Source organism: Lepus europaeus, chromosome 5 (genome assembly GCF_033115175.1).
Source record: "Lepus europaeus isolate LE1 chromosome 5, mLepTim1.pri, whole genome shotgun sequence".
Lineage (NCBI taxonomy): Eukaryota > Metazoa > Chordata > Mammalia > Lagomorpha > Leporidae > Lepus > Lepus europaeus.
The window spans coordinates 58897264-58919082 of NC_084831.1; the positions used below are offsets into that span (position 1 = coordinate 58897264).

General features: G+C 37.6%; 1 protein-coding gene across 1 annotated transcript in view; it reads right to left on the reverse strand.

Moving 5' to 3' along the window:
* The window catches only part of DNAI4 (dynein axonemal intermediate chain 4), a 90258-nt gene that overhangs the window by 37742 nt on the left and 30697 nt on the right, over nucleotides 1–21819 (reverse strand). The window contains exons 6-9 of the mRNA XM_062193386.1: nucleotides 13975–14114; nucleotides 8374–8506; nucleotides 3486–3490; nucleotides 1159–1353 (exon numbers count right to left, since the gene is read on the reverse strand). Of these exons, the coding sequence (XP_062049370.1) occupies nucleotides 1159–1353; nucleotides 3486–3490; nucleotides 8374–8506; nucleotides 13975–14114 (473 nt within the window). The remainder of the gene's footprint in view (nucleotides 1–1158; nucleotides 1354–3485; nucleotides 3491–8373; nucleotides 8507–13974; nucleotides 14115–21819) is intronic.

A 21819-nucleotide genomic window follows, 5' to 3' on the forward strand; every position in this document is an offset into this window, starting at 1 on the left:
GTTGGCAGTGGCATTAGTCTCTGAAATCCCTCCAAAACTGTGCTATTGCTTTTGATTTACAATAACCCATAATGCCACAGCTGCAGGCTGGGAGAGAAAAGGCAATGTTAACAGGAGCCTGAATCACAGGCATTTGGGCTACCTCATCATGCAACTTACTTGTGCCTTCAAGGTGGATGTGTGTATGTGTGTGTAGATATATATACCTTTTCCATTCAATGATGGAATCCTGCTATATGCCAAATTCCATGGATTTGTGGGTAACATAATACCCAGTTCATGATAAGCATCTCAGGTCACATGGTAACTTGGTGGTCCACGGTCAAGTATAAAGTTTCTACTAAGGCCCAGTAGTGGGCCAAAGCTGTCTCTCAAGAGAATAGTTTTCTATAGATAATGACAGGGTCTTGCTCTAGAATCCTAAAGGCCTGCCAAAGACTCTAGACGCATTGCTGTCTGCCACTGACACCTCAAATTCCATTGGATCCTCTGGATCATATGGCCCAAGTGGTAGAGCAGCTTGCACAGCATCCTGGACCTGTTGCGTAGCCTACTCCTGTTTTGAGCCCTTTGCAAAGCTAAAAGTTTGTCAGGATGCTCGGTAAATGGACTGAAATAAAACACCCCTATGAGAAATGCCTTCTCTCCAAACTCCATATAGACCCACTAACCATTATGCTTCTTTCTTGGTTGTAGGGGAGCCAGATGCAGCAACTTTTCCTTTCTTCAGATAGGATATTGTTACATGCCCCACACTATTAGATGCTAGGGATTTCACTAAAGTAGAAGTGCTCTGAATTTTAGTAGGTTTTACTTCCTATCATGTGACAGCACATGTATTACCAATATAAGCCAGACCTGGGATGTGTCAATGACAATGCAAAAGGGGGATTGAATATAGACACTATAAATGTACGTTAACTAAGTGAATGTAGGGACAAGAGAGAAAAAGAAGAGCCATGGACACTTATGAAGGTTTGAGTCCAAGGGTCAATGTTCTGAGAGCTCCCTAGTCCTGACTCTACAGCCACTCAAATGTTTAGTGCTGAAACATATAGAAATACATCCCCTGATAAACAACAACCCATTCTGTAAATTACATTTAGAAATGCATTATAATTATTTGAGTTTGTCTAAGCATGATTTTTTTAAAAATACCTTTAAAAATAGGAAGCTGACGATAAGCTGCAAGTTTTGGCTGAAATATATTTTCCATTACTACTCGTTCCATATAAAATAAGTCCTGGTGAAACTTGTCAGATTTTAATATTGCTTCCGAGTGGTCTTCCTCATCTTCATGGATTTTAGCCAGAATTACATTTTCTATATCCATTAGAGAGCTAGCTTCACTATCTATAAAACATAAATGTGAGGTAATAAAATATCCAAATAATTTTAGATGATTCACACAAATTCTAAAATGTAAAAATGACATTCTGCCATTTCTATTTTTTAAAAAATTTATTTATTTTTTGAAAGGTAATGTTACAGACAGAGAGGGTGAAAAAGAGAGACACATAGAGAGAGATATCTTCCATATGCTGTTTCACTCCCCAAATGGCCACAACAGCCAGGATAAGGCAAAGCTGAAGCCAGGAACCAGGAGCTTCATCTAGGTTTCCCACATGGTTGTAGGGGTCCAAATTCTTGTTCCATCTTCCACTGCTTCCTCAGACACATTAGCAGGGAGCTAGATTGGAAGTGGAGCAGCTGGGACTAGAACAGGAGCCCATATGGGATGGTGGTGTTGCAGGCAACGGTTAAACACACTGTGCCACAACATCAGCCCCCTGTCATTTCTATTTTTAATCATAAAAAAAAAAATACTGCTTGGGCCAGTGCTGTGGCATAAAGGTTAAAACCAACGCCTGCAGTGCTGGCATCCCATATGGGCACCAGGTCCAAAGCCAGGAGCTAGGAGCTTTTTCTTTAAAAAAGAAACTTTTTCCTTACAGTTCTGAAGGCTGAGAAGACCAAGTTCAAGATGCCTCATCCAGTGAGGCTTTCTTGCTGTGTCATAATATAGTAAAAGGCATCAAATGACCAAAGACATGGATAAGGCAAGCTGTAGTCTCTCTTTTCTTCTCGGAAGGCCACTAATCCCATCACAGGGGATCCACTCCCATGACCTCATCTAAACCTCCCCAAGGTCCCACCTCTGAGCACCATCGACATATGAATTTCAGTGTGAAGTTTCCAATACATGATCTTTGGATAACACATTCAAATCATAACAGTATCTCTATTATTTCTTATTAAAATTTAAATAAGATTATCTTCAAAGGTCTGATTTGATGACTGTTTTATAAGGATACTATATCACTGTATTAGTTTTCTATTGCTGCTATAATAAATTAAAGCAGCTTAAAAACAATGCAAACATATGATCTTGCAGATGAGCGGCCGGCACTGTGGCATAGCAGGTAAAGCTGCTGCCTGCAGTCCTGGCTTCCCATATGGGCACCAGTTTGTGTCCCGGCTGCTCCACTTCTGATCCAGCTCTCTCTTATGGCCTGAGAAAGTGGTAGAAGATGGCCCAAGTCTTGGGCCCCTGCACCTGCATTGGAGACCCAGAGAAAGCTCCTGGCTCTTAGCTTCACATCGGCATAACTCTAGCTATTGCAGCCATCTGGGGAGTGAACCAGTGGATGGAAGACCTCTCTCTCTCTCTGCCTCTCCTTCTCTCTGTGTAACTCTTTCAAGTAAATAAATAAATCTTTAAATAATAATAATTTATTAAAAAATTTTCAGATGATAGGACTGACACAGGCATCACTGAATTAAAACCAAGTTGACAGGGTTATGCTCCGTTCTGGAGACTCTAGAGATAATTTGTTTCCTTGGTATTTCCAGCTTCTGGAAGCCACTCATAGTCTCTTCACCATCTTCAAAGATAGCAACATTGAAACTCTCTCACCTCCTTCTGTAATTGCACCTCTCTGCCAGACTATAATTGAGAAAGATCCTCTACTTTTAAGTACCCATGTGATTACATTGTACTCAATCAAATTATCCACAATACTCTCCCTATTTGAAGACCTTTATTGTAATGACACCTGAAAAATCTTTTTGCCATAAAAGGTAACACATTCACAGGTTCCAGGAATTGGGATGTGTACAAATTTCAGGGACTATTATTCTGCCTTCCATACTACTTGATAAACTTTAAAAACTGAACAAGGAGGGCTGGTGCTGTGGCACAGTGGGTTACAGCCCTGGTCTGCAGTGCTGGCATCCCACATGGATGGCAGTATGCGTCCCCGCTGTTCTACTTCTTCTGATCTAGCTTGCTTGCTAATGCACCTGGGAAGGCAGCAGAGGACAGCCCAGGTGCTTGGGTCTCTGCACCTATGTGGGAGTGGGAGACCCTGAGGAGGTTCCTGGTTCCTGGCCCAGCCCTGGTCATTGCAGTCATTTGGGGAGTGAACAATTACAGTGGATGGAAGACCTCTCTCTCTCTCTCTGTCTCTACCTCTCTCTGTAACTCTGCCTTTCAAATAAATCTCTTTAAAAAATAAATCTTTTTAAAAAATAGATTAACTATACTTAAAAAAAATACTGAACAAAGGGGATTCCCTCTTCCATGAAGATATAGTAGAAGCACCTTTTCCCCTATACCACATGCTAAATCCAACTAAAAACACTAGAAATTATATATTAAAAAAAAAAAAGAATACTTTGAAAACTGGAGACTAAAAGCAGAGCTACTAGGGTCCTTGGGGCTCGGGGAACAACACATTGGTGAGTTTCCTGTTTTTCTTTTTTTTTTTTCAGTTATAAATGTATATTATAATTTCTTTTTTTTATTAAACTTTTATTTAATGAATATAAATTTCCAAAGTACAGCTTATGGGTTACAATGGCTTCCCCCCTCCCATAACTTCCCTCCCGCCCACAACCCTCCCCTTTCCCGCTCCCTTTCCCCTTCCATTCACATAAAGATTCATTTTCAATTCTCTTTATATACAGAAGATCAGTTTAGTATATATTAGGTAAAGATTTCAACAGTTTGCCCATCTAGCAACATAAAGTGAAAAAACTACCATTGGAGTACTAATTATAGCATTAAATAACAATGTACAGCACATTAAAGACAGAGATCCTACATAATATTTTTTAAAATTAATTAATTTTCTATGCCATTTCCAATTTAACACCAGGTTTTTTTTTTTCATTTCCAATTCTCTTTATATACAGAAGATCAATTCAGTATATAATTAGTAAAGACCTCAACAGTTTGTACCCACAGAGAAACACAAAGTGTAAAAATACTAACTAATCCTGTTTTTCTTTTTAAGATTTATTATTTGACAGAGAGAGAGAGAGACAGACAGAGTGAGTAGATCATCCATCCACTGATTTACTCCCCAAATGATTGCTAACGGTCAAGTCTGGGCTAGGTTGAAGCCAAGAGCCAAGAACTCCATCCAAGTCTCCCATGTGGATGGCAGAGGCCCAAATATTTGGGCCATTATCTGCTGCCCTCCCAGGTAGATTAGCAGGGAGTATCTGGGACTTGAATTGGACTCTGATGTAGGATGCTGAGGTCACAAGCAGCAGCTTAACCCCTGTGCCATGCACTGGGATCTTGCGGGTTTTCTTTTGTCTCATGTATTCTGGTCATAGAGCTGAAGAAGCCACCAACCTGGAAACACTAATGAGCAAGGACAAAAAAGAAAACTAAATCCCAAAGAAGCCTCCTTTCTCTAGCCAAGGGATCCCGAAAAGGAGCAGGAAACAAAGGAAGAAAGGAAGGCAGACAGGCAGGCAGGAAAGAAGAAAGAAAGAAGGGAAGAGGGAGGGACGGAGGGGAGGAGGGAGAGAGGGAAGAAGGAATAAAAGTTGGAACCGCTGTGCTCCAACCAAATACCATAGAAACAAACAAGCAAACAAACTATATCCCCACCCATGCCACAAAGGCCAAATGTGAACCAAGACTTCACCAGGCACAACTTATTTGTGGCATGTACCAAAGACAATTCTTGGAGAGAAATGTATAGCACTGAATGCATATATTAGAAGAGAAGAAAGATATAAATGTAAGCCTAAAATCAAACAGAAAAAAAAAATAAAAATTAGAGCGGAAATCAATTAAATTGAAAACAGGGAATCACCAGAGGAAAAAATCACTGATGTCAAAAGTTGGTTTTTTGAAAATATTAGCAAAATTCATAATCTTTAGTCAGACTAACCAAGAAAGAAAGAAAAAACAGGTGCGCATCTGGCCTAGCAGTTAAGCTGGCCAAGATAACTTGTGACCTGTATGTGGGTTTGGTACCTCATTCTAGCACCCTGCTTACTTCTTGCCAATATAAGCCCTGGTAGGTAGCAGATGATTGCTTAAGTGCTTGAGACCCTGCCACCCACAGGGGAGACATATATAAAGTTCTTGGTTTCTGGCTCCAGCCCCAGTTATTGCACACATTTGAGAAATAAATCAGAATATGGGAGCTTGGTCTCTTGTTCTCTAGCCCTCCTCTCTCTCCCTCTCTCTCTCTGGCTCTATAACAAAAAAAGGAGGAGGAGGAGATAAAATATATGAATCATCAGAATGAGGAATGGAAGAAGTAATCTTACTACTGATTCCATGGGTCTAAAAGAATAATGGAATAATGTGAACAACTTTCTGCCCATAAATTTTATAAAAGATGAAATGGAACAATTTGTTGAAAGACACAAACTATCAAAACTCACATAAGGAGAAATAGGTAATCTGAATAAACCTTAAAGAAATCGAATCAATAATTAATAGTTTTCCAAAGTAGAAAGCATAAGGCCCAACCAATTTTGAAGATAGTTTGGTAGTTTCTTAAAAGGTTAGGCACAGTCTTAATAAACAATCTAACAACCTGATCACTGAGCTCTATTTGTAGTTTTTATTTTCTCACTAAATTCTAAGTCTGGTTTTTTCCTATGCCCTTTAGTGGACATAATACTAAAATAAAGTATATCAATAAATCCTTTTTTGTTTTTGAAAACACACTATGCACACACAAAATAAAATACAAACTAAAATTTATATTTCTTTTGAGAATTTGAAACTAAGGGTTTTTTTGTTTTTGTTTTGTTTTGATTTTGGGGGTCAATGGCTTTAATGGGAATGGAGTACATGTATTGAATCTGAAGTCAAAATGTAATTTTCAGTCTAATATTGGATTTTTCTAAGCAGTTCTGGTAGCTTATAACATCAAACCTATTAGATGGATGTTCACTCTCAACAAAAATATTCAATCTTATTGATAACTAAAAATGATTAAAGAAAAAATATTGGCCATATCAGTTTAGATTAAAAGAGATTTTTAAATAACATAAAAGTGACTAGTTAAAAAGTCTTGTGGATCTATAATCTTCTAGGGAAAAGTAGGCAATTCTAAGTAAAGTAATGTTTTCTAGAAATAACCTATTATTATTAAACTTGGTATGTCAAAATATTTACTGATTTACTGAATGTTTAAATATTTGTCTTTGGGTCAAAATCAGTGAAAGTGGAAACATTTCAGTTTAATTATGATTATTTGCCAAACTGTCACAAAAACTCATCAGGTTATACTTATGCTGAATTAAGAACTATCCCTCTACTTTTTAAAAAAAGACTTATTTTTTTATTTGAAAGGCAGATTTACAGAGAGGCAGAAGCAGAGAGAGAGAGAGAGAGAGAGAGAGAGAGAGAGGTCTTCCATCCAGCGCTTCATTCCCCAAATGACTACAATGACTGGAGCTGTGTGGAATGAGAAGGTCATGTCAAGACTGCACTGGCAAGCGAGCATCAGTTACTCAGAAAATAGCTTCAGAATACACCTGGCAAAGGAGCCTGCATAGCAACAGGCAGCAATTGGTTATGGCATAAGCCACCTGTTGATGGGATTGGTTGCCTTGGTTATATAAGCTGCTATACCAACTGAAATAAACGAGTCTGCAAGTTGCTCACCTCTAGCCTGCTTTCACCTGACTCCTGGTGTCTGTGTTGTGTCTCTGCACCTCTTGCCTCCACCACGCTTCTCCTCTCAGAATGAATCCACAGCAACAGAGCTGTGTCAATCCAAAGCCAAGCGCCAGGAGCTTCTTTTGGGTCTCCCATGCGGGGCAGGGACCCAAGGATTTGGGCCATCTTCTACAGCTTTCCCAGGCCATAGCAGAGAGCTGGATGGGAAATGGAGCAGCCAGGTCTCAAACTAGTGCCTATATGGGATGCCAGCACTACAGGCAGAGCCTTTACCAGCTATACCACAGCACTAGCCCCAGAACTGTCCCTTTAAACATAGTAATTTAATTTTATAAGAGAAAAACTCAAAACTTCAAAATAAAATTAGATACTGGGGCCAGTGCCGCGGCTCACTTGGTTAATCTTCCACCTGCTGCACCAGCATCCCATGGGTGCCAGTTCTAGTCCCGGCTGCTGCTCTTCCAGTCCAGCTCTCTGCTGTAGCCTGGGAGGGCAGTGGAGGATGGCCCGAGTGCTTGGGCTCCTGCACCCGCATGGGAGACCAGGAAGAAGAACCTGGCTCCTGGCTTCGGATTGGCACAGCGCCGGCTGTGGCAGCCATTTGGGGAGTGAACCAATGGAAGGAAGACCTTTCTCTCTGTCTCTCCCTCTCACTGGCTATAACTCTGTCAAATAAAAAATAAAATAAAATTAGATAAACACAAAATATTCAAAAGTGAAATTTAAACTTCTTGTAACTTGGACTTAGTAAACTTTGTCCTTATTGTAAGTATATCTAGAAAGATATAATTTTGTGTTGATTTTAACTACAATATTTTATCTTACAACACAAAATACTAAAAACCAAGTTGTAATGCAGTTTATTAATAATGGTAGTATTGAATTTTTGGTTTGGTTAATTCTTTGTTGTGGGGAGTGCCCTGAGTTTTGAAAAGAATTTTAGTAGTATCCCTGGATAGACTCTCTTATAGTCATGACAACCAAAAATGTCATCAGACATTGCTTAAAGTACACTGTGAAGGTAAAATTTTCTCCAGTTGAGTCAGTGGTGTTAATGCATCTTCCTTTTAAGTGGTAATGTAGCTAACACACAATCTTTCTTTTTTTAAGTTATCTAATCTATTGGGGGGAATGTCGAGAGTAAATGATAGAACTCACATGTATGAAAGAAAGCTGAAGAACATGAAACAAAACACTAGACAAAGAAAGTATCTTTGGAAAAAAATGTTTGTTTGTTTTTTTTCAATCCAGAGTCCATGACAGTGTGAAAGAGTAGCAGTCCTATTTCTGAGTAAAAGTTGTAATGTTCTTGTTCAATCAGAAACAAAATATTGTAACTGCTAAAAAAGAATTTGAAATGTTATATGAAAACATATTGCAAAAAACCTGAATTAAATGAAATCTTACTTCTTTCCACAGTGTTCCCTGACAATCTTTGGTCCCGGTCTTTAGAAAGAACACTTGCTTTGCTAGCTGATTCAATGGCAAGTCGTTTTGCTGCTGAAGTTGAAAGTTCTAGAGCATTATAGGAATCATACAAATCCCAGGCAGTGGACATTATACCTAAATAAAGAAAAGGAAAGGTAGAAAATATTTTAAGCTAGATTCCAATATTTTAGCTTCATACATAGTGATATCAAAATTCAAGAAAATAGGATACACTGTCTATTAACAACATGTACTATTGTCTTTTATCTTATTTTTTTAAAGATTTATTTATTTATTTGAAAGTCAGAGTTACACAGAGAGAGAAGGAGAGGCAGAGAGAGAGAGAGAGAGGTCTTTCCTCAGCTGATTCACTTCCCAGTTAGCCTCAATGGCCGGTGCCGTGCCGATTCAAAGCCAGGAGCCAGGAGCTTCTTCTGGGTCTCCCAGGTAGCTGCAGAAACCCAAAGATTTGGGCCATTTTACACTGCTTTCCCAGGCTATAGCAGAGAGCTGGATTAGAGCAGCCGGGACTTGAACTGGCACCCATACGGGATGCTGGCACTGCAGCTCCCGGCTTTACCTGCTACATCACAGAGTCAACCCCTACTATTACTTTTAATTAGACAGAGAACAAAGAAATAAATCACAGGGACACTTCAAGAAATCCTTGGTCATTACACTACTGTACCTACAAATATCATAGTGCTTGAGGGACAATTCCAAATTATCCTCACCATGCTTTCTGAGTCCCACACTAACCTGCCCTCTACCATGATCTGGTGCAAAATAATCTCATCAGTTGCCATGATTGGGATGCTTTGGTGAAATATGGACCTGGACAACCATGCTATAACAAAATATTTATATTCTTTTCCTTATATCTAACATATAGCATGTTATATTCTAAAGATCAGTTTATTTGCAAGAATATGTTTCCATTTTTATAAAGTGAAATTCCCTATTTACCTATTATATGAAAAGATTGCTCTTACTGGGAAAATGATAGACTGTTCTCAGGAAACTTATAAAGTAGTATGGTTATTAGCTTCTCAAAATTTTTTGTGTAGGATAGTAAACATATTCAAATCATCAAATATAACTGTGGTAACTAAACATAAATAGCAATGTTATTTATCTTCAAATAATAATTTTAAATATATATTTGTTTATTTGAAAGGCAGAGTTACAGCAGGGGGTTGGATGCAGAGAGAGAGAGATCTTCCATCTGCTGGTTCAATCCCCAAATGGCTGCAACAGCAAGGGCTGGGCCAGACCCAAGCCAGGAGACAGGAAATTCTTCTATGTCTCCCACATGGGTGTAGGGGCCCATGTACTTGGGGCATCGTCCACTGCTTTCTCGGGTACATTCGCAGACAGCTGAATTGGAAGTGCAGCAGCTGGAACTCGAACTGGAGCCCACATGGGATGCCATCACAGCCCGGCTTTTACATGCTATGCCACAGCACCAGCCCCCTATTTTTCTTACAATTGGAAATTTTTACCCTTTGACCAACATCTTTCCACCTCCACCACACACACCCAGAGTTTCCAGTAATTGAGTATAATGTCAGTGGCAGGTTTTCCATAAATGTCCTATTTCAGGTTAAAGCAATTTCCTTCTATTTGTAGTCTGTCAAGTGCTTTTATTATGAGACTTTGCCAAATGACTTTTTTTTTTGCTTCAATTGAGATAGTTTTGTGATTTTTTTCTTTATTCTATTAATGTTCTAAAATAATGTTCTATAATGTTTTATAATAATAATGTTCTATAATGATGTTCTATGATAATGATTCATTTCCATATGCTGATTCACTCTTGCATCACTGAGATAACTCCACTTGATCATAGTGTGTAATCCATTTTAATATGCTGGATTCAGCTTATTAGTATATTGTTTCTGCATTCATAATCATGAAGGATGTTGCTCCATAGATTTGTTTAATGTGATGTCTTTGTCACATTTTTGACATTGGAATAACAGTTGCCTCATGAGTTTGGAAGTGTTGCTTTATCTTCCATTTCTGAAAGAGTTTTGAGGAAAGGATTAATGGTAATTCTTTAAGTGGCTAGTAGAATTCACTGATGTAACCCTCTGGTCCTGGAATTTTCTTTAATGGGAAGTTTATGGTTACTGTTTCAGTCTCTTTACTTATGAGTTTGTTCAGATTTACTATTTCTTCTTGAATCAGTTTTGGCAGTTTATGTTTCTGGGGATTTTTCCATTTCATTTATTTTCTTAATTTTGTTGGCATAGATTGTTTATTATATTCCCTTATAATCCATTTTATTTTTGTAAGTTCAGTAGTCCCACTTCTAATTTTAGCAATTTGAGTCTTCTAATATTTTTCCTTAGTCAATCTAATAAAAGTTGTGTCAATTCTGTCAATCTTTTCAGAACACTACTTTTTGGTTTTGTTGATTTTCCCTTTTGTCTACCTACTCTCTATTTTGCTTATCTCTGTTCCACTTTTCATTTATTGCCTTCTGCCAGCTTTGAATTTAAAGTGATCTTATTTAGTATGATCTTATTTATATCTTCTTAACTTAAAGTATAAAGTTAGGTCATTGTTTTGATATCTTTCTTCTTCTTTTTTTTTTTTTTTTTTTTGACAGGCAGAGTGGATAGTGAGAGAGAGAGACAGAGAGAAAGGTCTTCCTTTGCCGTTGGTTCACCCTCCAATGGCCGCCGCGGTAGGCGCGCTGCGGCCGGCGCACCGCGCTGATCAGAAGGCAGGAGCCAGGTGCTTATCCTGGTCTCCCATGGGGTGCAGGGCCCAAGCACTTGGGCCATCCTCCTCTGCACTCCCTGGCCACAGCAGAGAGCTGGCCTGGAAGAGGGGCAACCGGGACAGAATCCAGCACCCCGACCAGGACTAGAACCCGGTGTGCCGGCGCCGCAGGCGGAGGATTAGCCTGTTGAGCCACGGTGCCGGCCCCCAAGTATTTTCTAATTTCCTTTGCACTTTATTCTTTGACATATATTGCTTGATTTTGTGAATTGTCTACAATTCCTTTCTTAATGTATGTTAGACTACACAATGGTCAGAAAAGACTCCTTGGCTGACTTCACTATTTATAACTTTATCAATCTTGCTTTGTGTCCTAAAATAGTCTATCGTAGACAATTTCCATCTGAACTTGATAAAAATGTAGATTCTGTTTTGGGGTGTATTGTTCTGCATATGTTTGTTAGATTAGTTGGTTTATATTGTTATTCAAATACCACATTTTCCTCTTCATTTTCAATATGGTTATTCTGTACATGATTGGAAGTGACATATTGAGATCTCATTTTTTATTATAGAATTATCTATTTTGTCCTTCAAATCTGTCTATTTTTACTTCATATGTTTAGGGGCTCTGTTGTTAGGTGTGTATATAACTGTTATATCTTCTTTATAGTTCAAATATTTTGTAAATGTGCCTGTAAAATGTTCTTTGTCTCTTGTAACAATTTCTGCAAAGTCCATATTGTATGATAGTAGTACAGCCACATCAGCTTTCTTTTGTTTAGTATTTGCATACTTTCATGCATATTTGCTTCACTGGATCTAAAATGAGTCTTTGAAAACCATACACAATTGTATTATGTTTTGTTTCACATCTATTCTTTCAATCTCTACCTTTTAATTTGAGAATATAATCCATTTATATTTAATTACTGATACAGAAGGACTTATTTCTGGCATTTTGCTGCTTTTGTATTTTTTATGTCTTATATCTTATTTGTTCCTTAGTTTCTCCATTACTGCCTTCTTTTGTATCTAAATGATCTTTTTGTGGTGTGCCACTCTATTTATTATCTTTTGTATAACGTCTTAGTCATGTCTTTAGTAGTTACCTTGGGGGATTACAATTCACTTCTTAAAATTATAATTTTTTGAAGTAATAGCACCTTATTTCAATAGTATTAAAAAAACTGTTCCTATATAATACTGTTGCATCTACTTTGAAAAATTTTTATACATTGTATACCTTATAGTTATTTTTTGTATATTGCTTTTTTTAAAGATTTATTTATTTATTTGAAAGGCAGAGTTATAGCGAGGCAGAGCCAGAGAGAGAGAGTGAGCCAGAGAGAGATATCTTCCATCCACTGGTTCACTACCCAAATGACCACAAAGGCTGGAGCTGTGCCAATCTGAAGCCAGGAGCCAGGAGTTTCTTCTGGGTCTCCCACGTGGTTGCAGGGGCCCAAGGACTTGGGCCATCTTCTACCACTTTCCCAGGCCACAGCAGAGAGCTGGATCTGAAGTGGAGCAGCCAGGACTCGAACTGGTACCCATATGGGATGCTGGCACTGCAGGTGGCAGCTTTACGTGCTATGCCACAGTGCTGGCCCTTTATATATTGCTTTTAAATCATATTTCAAAAAACGTATTACAAAACAAAATTACAATAGTATTGACTTTTGTATTTGCCTATGTAGTTACCTTCAACACTGTTACATATTTCTTTATATGGCTTCCAGTTACTGTCTGGTGTCTTTTCATTTCCGTTTAGAGGACTCCCTGTAGTATTTTTGGTGAAGCAGTTCTACTAGCAATGAGAAAGTTTCCTTAGGTTTTTGATAATCTGGAAATACTCTGATGTCTCCTTCACTTTTAAAGGAGATAGAATGCTTGACAGTTGCTTATATGTCATTGCAATGACTTTTGTACACAATAATTTCTGCTGAGAAACCGGATGTTAACTTCCCAGTCTTTGCAGATTGGCTCTATACTGGGTATTCCTTCGGTACTTAGCCAGGATACTTAAAACTATGCCTTGGCCTTTTCTTCCTGTGTGTACTGAACCTAGAGATCAGTCAGAGGTGAAAACTTAGGGTATTTTTAGCCCTTTTCTGATCATATATCCTGTCTAGGCATGCATGTGACTTTTTAAACTCTCCTGTATGTGCAGCATAGTTTCAATACACTAATTTCCCAAAGAAACACTCCTTAGTTTTCCCTTCTAGGCTTTCAGCATGTCTCTTATTTGACCCTATTGTATTCTCTTGTCTCAAGTAACAGTAAGTTGCTCATTTTCCTTAAAATGTTTTTCAGGAATGTCTTTTTATTTATTTATTTATTTATTTATTTTTGACAGGCAGAGTGGACAGTGAGAATGAGAGAGAGACAGAGAGAAAGGTCTTCCTTTTGCCGTTGGTTCACCCTCCAATGGCCACCGCGGCCGGCGCACCGTGCTGATCTGAAGCCAGAAGCCAGGTGCTTCTCCTGGTCTCCCATGGGGTGCAGGGCCCAAGCACTTGGGCCATCCTCCACTGCACTCCCGGACCACAGCAGAGAGCTGGACAGGAAGAGGAGCAACTGGGACAGAATCCAGCGCCCCAACTGGGACTAGAACCCAGTGTGCCAGCACCACAGGCAGAGGATTAGCCTATTGAGCTGCGGCGCCGGCCCAGGAATGTCTTATGTTTACTGACTTACAAGAGTTCTGAACTTGTCAAAACCAAACAAGTGTTTTATATCAGTATTCCAGGTAGGTAGATTAAAATAGACAATTATTTCTATTTTTGCTTTCTCTATTTAAACATGTGCTGATTGACAGACAGCATAACAAATACTAATATATGATAGCTTATGAAACAAATTAACATTACCTTTGTCTTCCATTATGATTTTATCACATTGAACGTCTTTATTCTTTGGTGCTCCATTAAAAGTCTGCATCATCCTTTCAACATATAAGTCATTGCCTAGTCTATTTCTACAAAGCATTTCATAATTCTTGTTTTTCTTCCTATAACAATAAAATGTACCCACTCATTAATAATTGTTATTATCACAATATCACATTTTATATTACTCCTTTCCTTTAAATTACTTTCATTGAGATTACATAAAAAAATCTTGAGAAAGAGACAGTATTAAATAGCCTCCAAAGAACTCATCTAAACTATACCTACAAATACTCCTATTACTTTCAATACTTTACTAATAGTATGCTAGTACTACTTCCACAAAGATTTTTATGAACCTTGATATAGACATTTAAAGTTATACATTCTTTCATAGTACTACTTTTGTGAAATATTATTTTTGTAATTGTTTAGTTAAAATTATCTTTTAAATTTCCATTATCATTTTTTTGATCCATGGAAAATTTAGAAATTTTTTTAATTTCCAAACGTGTATTTGTTTTAGTTGAGATTTATGTTGGTAATCGTTAACTTCATTGCTTTGTGATCAGAGAATTTATTGAGTATGATTTTATTTCTTTGAAATTTTGTGACCTTGCTTGATTGCCGTGTGCATAGATGATTTTTAGAAGTACTCCATGTTTGTTTGAACAGAATACGTTCTCTAATGATTGAGTACAAAGGTCTGTATATGACCATTAACTTTTTTGTTCAAATTTTCTTTATGGTTATTAATTTGCTCCCTGGTTTACCTATTACTAATTAAGAGGGGTATCATCAAATCCTCTATTTTAAAAGTTATTTATAAATTTTCACATTTTCACTTCATGTATTTTAAAGCTATTTTATTGATAATAATCACCTTTGTAAATATTACAACTTTCTCTTATCACAAGTGACTTTTATCCCTAATAATGTTAGTTTGTTTCTCTTTGAGTTATTTTGTCGTATATCTTTTTTCCAATTTTTAAAATTGTCTCTTTATATTTTGTATTCTGGAATGCCAGCACAGTGCACTTGGGTAAATTTATGTTTTACGCACTTCTTTTTATTTTTTCCTATTCCTGTGGAATGATGTCTTTAATAATTTGGGAAAGTGTTTGTCAAGATTAGTATGTTGCCTCCATTCTTACTATTCTGTACCTTTGAAACTCTGAATATATGAAGGTACTTCAGAAAGTTTGTGGAAAACTGAATTAAAAGGCAAGTTTATTTTGGTGCAAAAAACTTGAAATCTATGCACATAAGGCGTCCTGGAAATGTTCCTGAAATGCATTATGAAAAAACTATGTATGTATTTCAAAATAAAATAAAATAATCTTGTAATTCCATTTCTATACTTTTTAAATAACCTCATATGTTATAGCATTATTCTATTGTCAACATATTTTTAATTCTCTTTCATACCTTATAGCCCATTTTTGTTCCCAAGCTTCATTTTGTATAATTTATCCAGACCTTTTTTCTAACTCATTAAATCTCCATTTTAATGTCTAACATAATGTTAAATCATTGTTTATTTTTATTTTCAATAATTGCATAAATATACACTATTTTAAAGTCTTAGATATTTTCCAGATATGAGTTATTATTTTGATAGTATATTTTCTATTATTTTAAAAGCATATCTTGAGGTTCATTTTTTCCATGAACATTTAAAAAGGTTTTTTTGAGAAGCAGTGAGACAGGGATAGAAAGAGCTCTCCACTTGTGGGTTCACTTTTCAGATACCTGCAGTGAAGTTAGGAGCGATCATCATCACTGACTCCCAGACTCCACATTAGCAGGCAGCTGGGGTCAAGAGTACATCTAGGCATTGAATCCAGCCAGTAGCATTTCAATTGCTAGGCCAAAGATCAACCTCTGATAGTTTTGTTTAAACATTTCACACATATTTTACATCCTATATCTAATAATATCATTTAACATAGTCCTCAGGGTCTAGATCCAGTGTTTATTATTTCTGTTTATTCTTATTTACAATGACTCCATCCAGGTCTCCCCTATGGGGGCAGGGGCCCAAGTATTTGGACCATTTTCTGCTGATTTCCCAGGCACATTAGCAGGGATCAGAAGAGGAGCAGGCAGGATTTGAACTGGTGCCCATATGGGATGCCAGCATTGCAGGCAGCAGCTTAACCCACAGTGCCAAACCCCGGCCCCTATATTTGCTTCTGACGCTATCATCAGGAGACCCTTCTAATCAAGGACAACTAAAGATAATTGAACTTCTTTTGAGAGCTTTGGATTAATACAAGAGTCTTTCAGCTTTTATTTGGGAATGACCCAAAACTGATCATTGGTCTCTAGGTTCATGGGCTAATATTAACATTTGTTTCCAGAATCTCTCATCCTCTGATTTGAGATGCATTATGTAGCCTTTTGTTGTTTTTCTCCTTTCTCATTCCCTCTCTTTTTTTCAACCCTAGGAGCACCCCCTTATTTCTCATGAGCTTTTAAGGGCCTGTTATTCATGATCTAACTGTACTATATTTCATAGTTCAAATAACTCTATAATAATTTATATTTTGGGTAGGGACAATACCTTAAAATATACTGGTGATTGGCTTCTTAGTACTATGAGTCATATTCAAATAGTATTTTAGACAAAATCATATGTATAACTGTATTAATAATCTATTTGTAGTAGCTATTTAATATCGGGCAGAAAGGGCAGGCATTGTGACACAGCAGATTAAGCCATTGCTTGAAATGCCCACAACCTATATTGGAGTGCCTGGTTTGAGCCCCGGGTACTCTGCATATGATCCAATCGGTGAGAATAGGCCTGACAAGCAGCAGATAATGGCTCAGGTACTTGAGTTCTGGGCACCCATATGGGAGGCCCAGATGGAGTTCCTGCTTCTGGTTTCTGACTGGTCTGGCTCTAGCTGTTGTAACCATTTGGGGAGTGGACCAGTGGATGGAAGATCTCTCAATTTCTGTCTCTGTCTCTCACTCTGCCTTTCAAATAAATTAATAAGAAAATCTTTGTGTTTTTTTCCCTCTTTTAAAAAAAATTATTTAAGGTATACAAATTTCATGTATTTCATATATACAAATTTAGGAACACAGTGATACTGTCCACCCTAAGCCCCTTTCTGTCCACACTCCCACCCCTCTTACTTTTTCCTCTCCTTTCCAACTCTTAATTTTTAAAAAGATCTATTTTCAGTTTACTTTATACTCATAAGGTTAACACTACACAAAGTAAAGAGTTAACAAATAGTATGAAGAAAAAATTACTTTTCTTCAGCAGTAGCGACAAGGGTTGTAAACAATCACGGAATATCAAAATGTCAATTCTATCCAATGCACTACATTTAAGATACTCTATTAGTTACCACAGATCAAGGAAAATATATGGTATCTCTCTTTTGGAACTGGCTTATTTCACTAAGTACAATGATTTCCAGTTGCATTCACTGTGTTGCAAAAGACAGGATTTCATTTTGCTTATAGCTGAGCAGTATTCCAAAGGGTATATACACCATAATTTCGTTAGCCAGTCATAGGTTAATGGGCATCTGGGTTGATTCCATATCTTAGCTATTGTGAACTGAGGTACAATGAACATGGAGATACAGATAACCTTTCATATACTGATTTCATATGGCTTGGGTAAATTCCCAGGAATGGGATTTCTTGGTCAAATGGTAAATCTATTTTCAGATTTCTGAGGCAATTTCATTGTCTTTCACAATGGCTGAAACAGCTTACATTCCCATCAACAGATTAGGGTACCTTTTCCTCCACATTCTCCTCAGCATTTATTGTTTTTTGATTTCTGTATGAAAGCCATTCTAAGAGGGGTGATATGAAACCTCATTGTGGTTTTGATTTGCATTTCACTGACGGCTAGTGATCCTGCCCATTTTTCATGTTTTTGTTAGCCATTCGAATTTCCTCTTTTGGAAAATGCCTCTTCAAATCATTTGTCCATTTCTTAACTGGGTTATTTGTTTTGTTGTTAAATTTCTTGAACTCTTTATAGATTCTGGATGTTAACCCTTTATCAGTTGAGTAGTTTGCAAATATTTTCTCCCATTCTGTTTCACCCTTTTCACTTTTCTGGGTGTTTCTTTTGCAGTGGAGAAGCTTCTTGGCTTGATGTAACCCATTTGTCAATTTTGGCTTTGATTGTGTTTCTGGGATCTATTCCAAGAAGTCATTGCCTACGTCAATGTCTTACAGGGTGTCCCTAATGTTCTCTAGTAATTTGATGGTATCTGGTCATAGATTTAAGTATTTGATCAATTAAAGATTTATTTATTTTATTTGAAAGAGATACAAAGAGGCAGGGGCTGAAAGACAGAGAGAGAGCGAGGAGTCTTTCACTTGCTTGTTCACTCCCCAGATGGCCACAATGGCTGCAGCTGTGCTGCTCCGAAGCCAGGAGCCAAGAGCTTCCTATAGGTCTCCCACATGGATGCAGGGGCCCAAGGTCTTGGGCCAACTTTTTTTTTTTAACTTTTATTTAATGAATATAAATTTCCAAAGTACAGCTTTTGGATTACAATGGCTTCTCCCCCCCCCCCCATAACTTCCCTCCCACCCGCAACCCTCCACTTTCCCGCTCCCTCTCCCCTTCCATTCACTTCAAGAGGGGCCCAAGGTCTTGGGCCAACTTCTACTGCTTTCCCAGGCCATAATAGAGAGCTGAATTGGAAGTGGAGCAGCTGGGTCACAAACCGGCACCCATATGGGATGCCAGCACTACAGGTAGTGGCTTTACTTGCTACGTCACAGTGCTGGCCCCTTTGACTGATGCAGCATGGATTTTTGTGTAAGGTATAAAAGAAGGTTCTTGATTCATACTTCTGCAGGCAGAGAGAGGTCCAGTTTCTCCAGCACAATTTGTTGAAAAGATTATCCTTGCTCCAGGAATTGATTTTAGCTCCTTTGTCTAAGATAACTTGGTTGTGGACATGTGGACTCATTTGCAGTTTATATTCTGTTCCATTGGCCTACATGTGTATTTTTTGTCAGTATCAAACTGCCTGTAATATGTCTTGAAATCTGGCATTGTGATGTCTCCAGCTTTGCTTTTTTTAAAGATAATTATTTTATTTGAAAGGCAGAGCTATAGAGAGGCAGAGACAGACAGAGAAATCTTTCACCTGCTGGTTCACTCTCCAAATGGCCACAATGGCCAGAGCTGAGCCAACCCAAAGCCAGGAGTCAAGAGCTTCTTCAGGGTCTCCTAGGTAGGCACAGGGGTCTGAAGACTTGAGCTGTCTTCTGCTCTTCAGGCCACAGCAGAGAGCTGGATAGGCGGTAGAGCATCCAGGACCTGAACTGGTGAGATACTAGAACTGTAGGAATTGGCATTACCTACTATGCCACAGTGCCAGACCCACAGCTTTGTTTTTGTTGTATAAGACTGCTTTAGCTATTCGAGGTCTCTTGTGTTTCCACATGAATTTTAGCATAATTTTTTTTCTAGATCCGAGGAGAATGCCATTGGTACTTTGGTTGGGATCACATTGAATCTGACAGTAAGGACATTTTTATAGTAATGACATTTTGATATTAATTCTTCCAATCCATGAACATGGAAGATTTTTCCATTTTTTATGTCTTATTATATTTCTTTCTTTGATGTTTTGAAATTTTCACTGTAGAGGTCCTTGACTTCCTTGGCTAAAATTATTCCAAGGTATTTAATAGTTTTTGTAGCTATTGTGAGTGGGAAAGAAGTTCTTTCTCAGCCTTGGCAGTCTGTGTATACAAAGGCTATTGATTTTTATTGTTAATTTTAGATCCTGCTACTTTACCAAACTCTCTTATGAGTTCCATTAGTCTCTTGGTGCAGTCTTTTGGTTCCCCTATATATAGAATCACGTCATCTGTAAACAGAGTTAAGTTTGACTTCCTCTATTGCAATTTGTATCCCTCTGATTTTTTTTTCTTGCCCAATGGCTAAAACTTCCAAGACTATATTGATTAGCAATTGTGAGAGTGGGTATCCTTATCTGGTTCTGGATCTTGGTGGGAATCCTTCCAACTTTTCCACATTAAATAAGATGCTGTATGTGGTTTTGTCATAGATTGCCTGATTGTGTTGAGGAATGGTCCTTCTATACCCTATTTGCTTAAGATTTTCATCATAAAAGGTTGTTGCATTTTATCAAATGCTTTCTCTTCATCTAATGAGAGAATCATACAGTTTTTGTTCTTCAGTTTGTTAATGTGATGTATCACATATTTATTGATTTGTGAATATTGAGCCATCCCTGCACAACAGGGGTAAATTTCTCTTGGTTAGGGTGAATGATCTTTCTGATGTATTGTTGGATTCACTTAGCTAGTATTTTGTTAAGGATTTTTACACTCATGTTCATCAAGGATATTAGTCTATAATTCTCTTTCTCTATTGTTTCTTTTCCTGGATTATGAATTAGGGTTATACTGTGTTCATAGAAGGAGTTTGAGAGGACTCCCTCCCTTTCAATTGTTTTGAGCAACTTGAAAAGAATGTGTGATTAGATATTTTTTAAATGTCTTATAGAATTCAAAAGTGAAGCATTCTAGTCCTGGGCTTTTTTCTGTTGGGTCTTTATTACTGATTCAAATTCCATATTGGTTATTGGTCTATTTAGGTTTTCTATGTCTTCAAAACTCAATTTTTGTAGATTGTATTTGTCCAAGATCTATACATTTCTTCTAGATTTTCCAATTTGTTGGCATATAGCTCTTTGTAGTATTTTCTGATGATTCTTTTTATTTTTGTAGTATCTGTTGCTACATTTTGTTTTTCATCTTTGATTCTATTGATTTGTGTTTTCTCCCTCTTTTTTTATTAGTTGGGCCAATGTTGTATCAATTGTGTTTATTTTTTCTAAAAACCAATTCTTCATTTAACTAATCTTTATTTTTGGTCTCAATTTTGTTTCTTCTATAATTTTAATTATTTCTTTTTAAAATTTATTTGACAGGTAGAGTTATAGACAGTGAGAGAGAGAGAGACAGAGAGAAAGGTCTTCCTTCTGTTGGTTCACTCCCCAAATGGTCGCTACAGCCGACATTGCGCTGATCTGAAGCCAGGAGCCAGGTGCTTCTACCTGGTCTCCCATGTGGGTGCAGGGGCCCAAGCACTTGGACCATCCTTCATTGCCTTCCTAGGCCACACCAAAGAGCTGGACTGGAAAAGGAGCAGCTGGGACTAGAACCTGGCGCCCATTTGGGATGCTGGTGCCGCAAGCAGAGGATTAACCAAGTGAGCCACGGCGCTGGCCCCAATTACTTCTTTTCTCCTACCAATTTTTTTTTCTCTAGGTCTTTGAGATGTAGTAATAGTAAATTTATTTGGTGCCTTTCTGATTTCTTGATGTAGGCAGCAATTGCTATAGCCTTCTTCTTTACATTGTTTTGCTGTATCCCATAAGTTTTGATATATTATATTATCACCTTCATTCATTTCCAAAAAAGTTTTTGATATCTGTTTGATTTCTTCTATGACTCATTATTAATTCAGGAGTATGTTGTTCAGATTCCATCTGTTTGCATAAGTTCTTGAGATTCTTCAGTTTTAATTTTCAGCTTCATTTCATTGTGGTCAGAAAAGATGAATGGTATGATTTCAATTTTTTTGAATTTGCTGAGACTTGCTTTATGGCCTGCCTTATGGTCTATCCTAGAGAATATTCCATGCACTCATAAAAATCAATGTATGTTCTTCAACTGTGGGATGAAAGGTTCTGTAGCTATCAGTTAGGTCCACTTGGTCCATAATGTAGATTAGCTCTATTATTTCTTTGTTGATTTTCTGTCTAGTTGATCTGTCCACTGATGACAGTGGGGTGT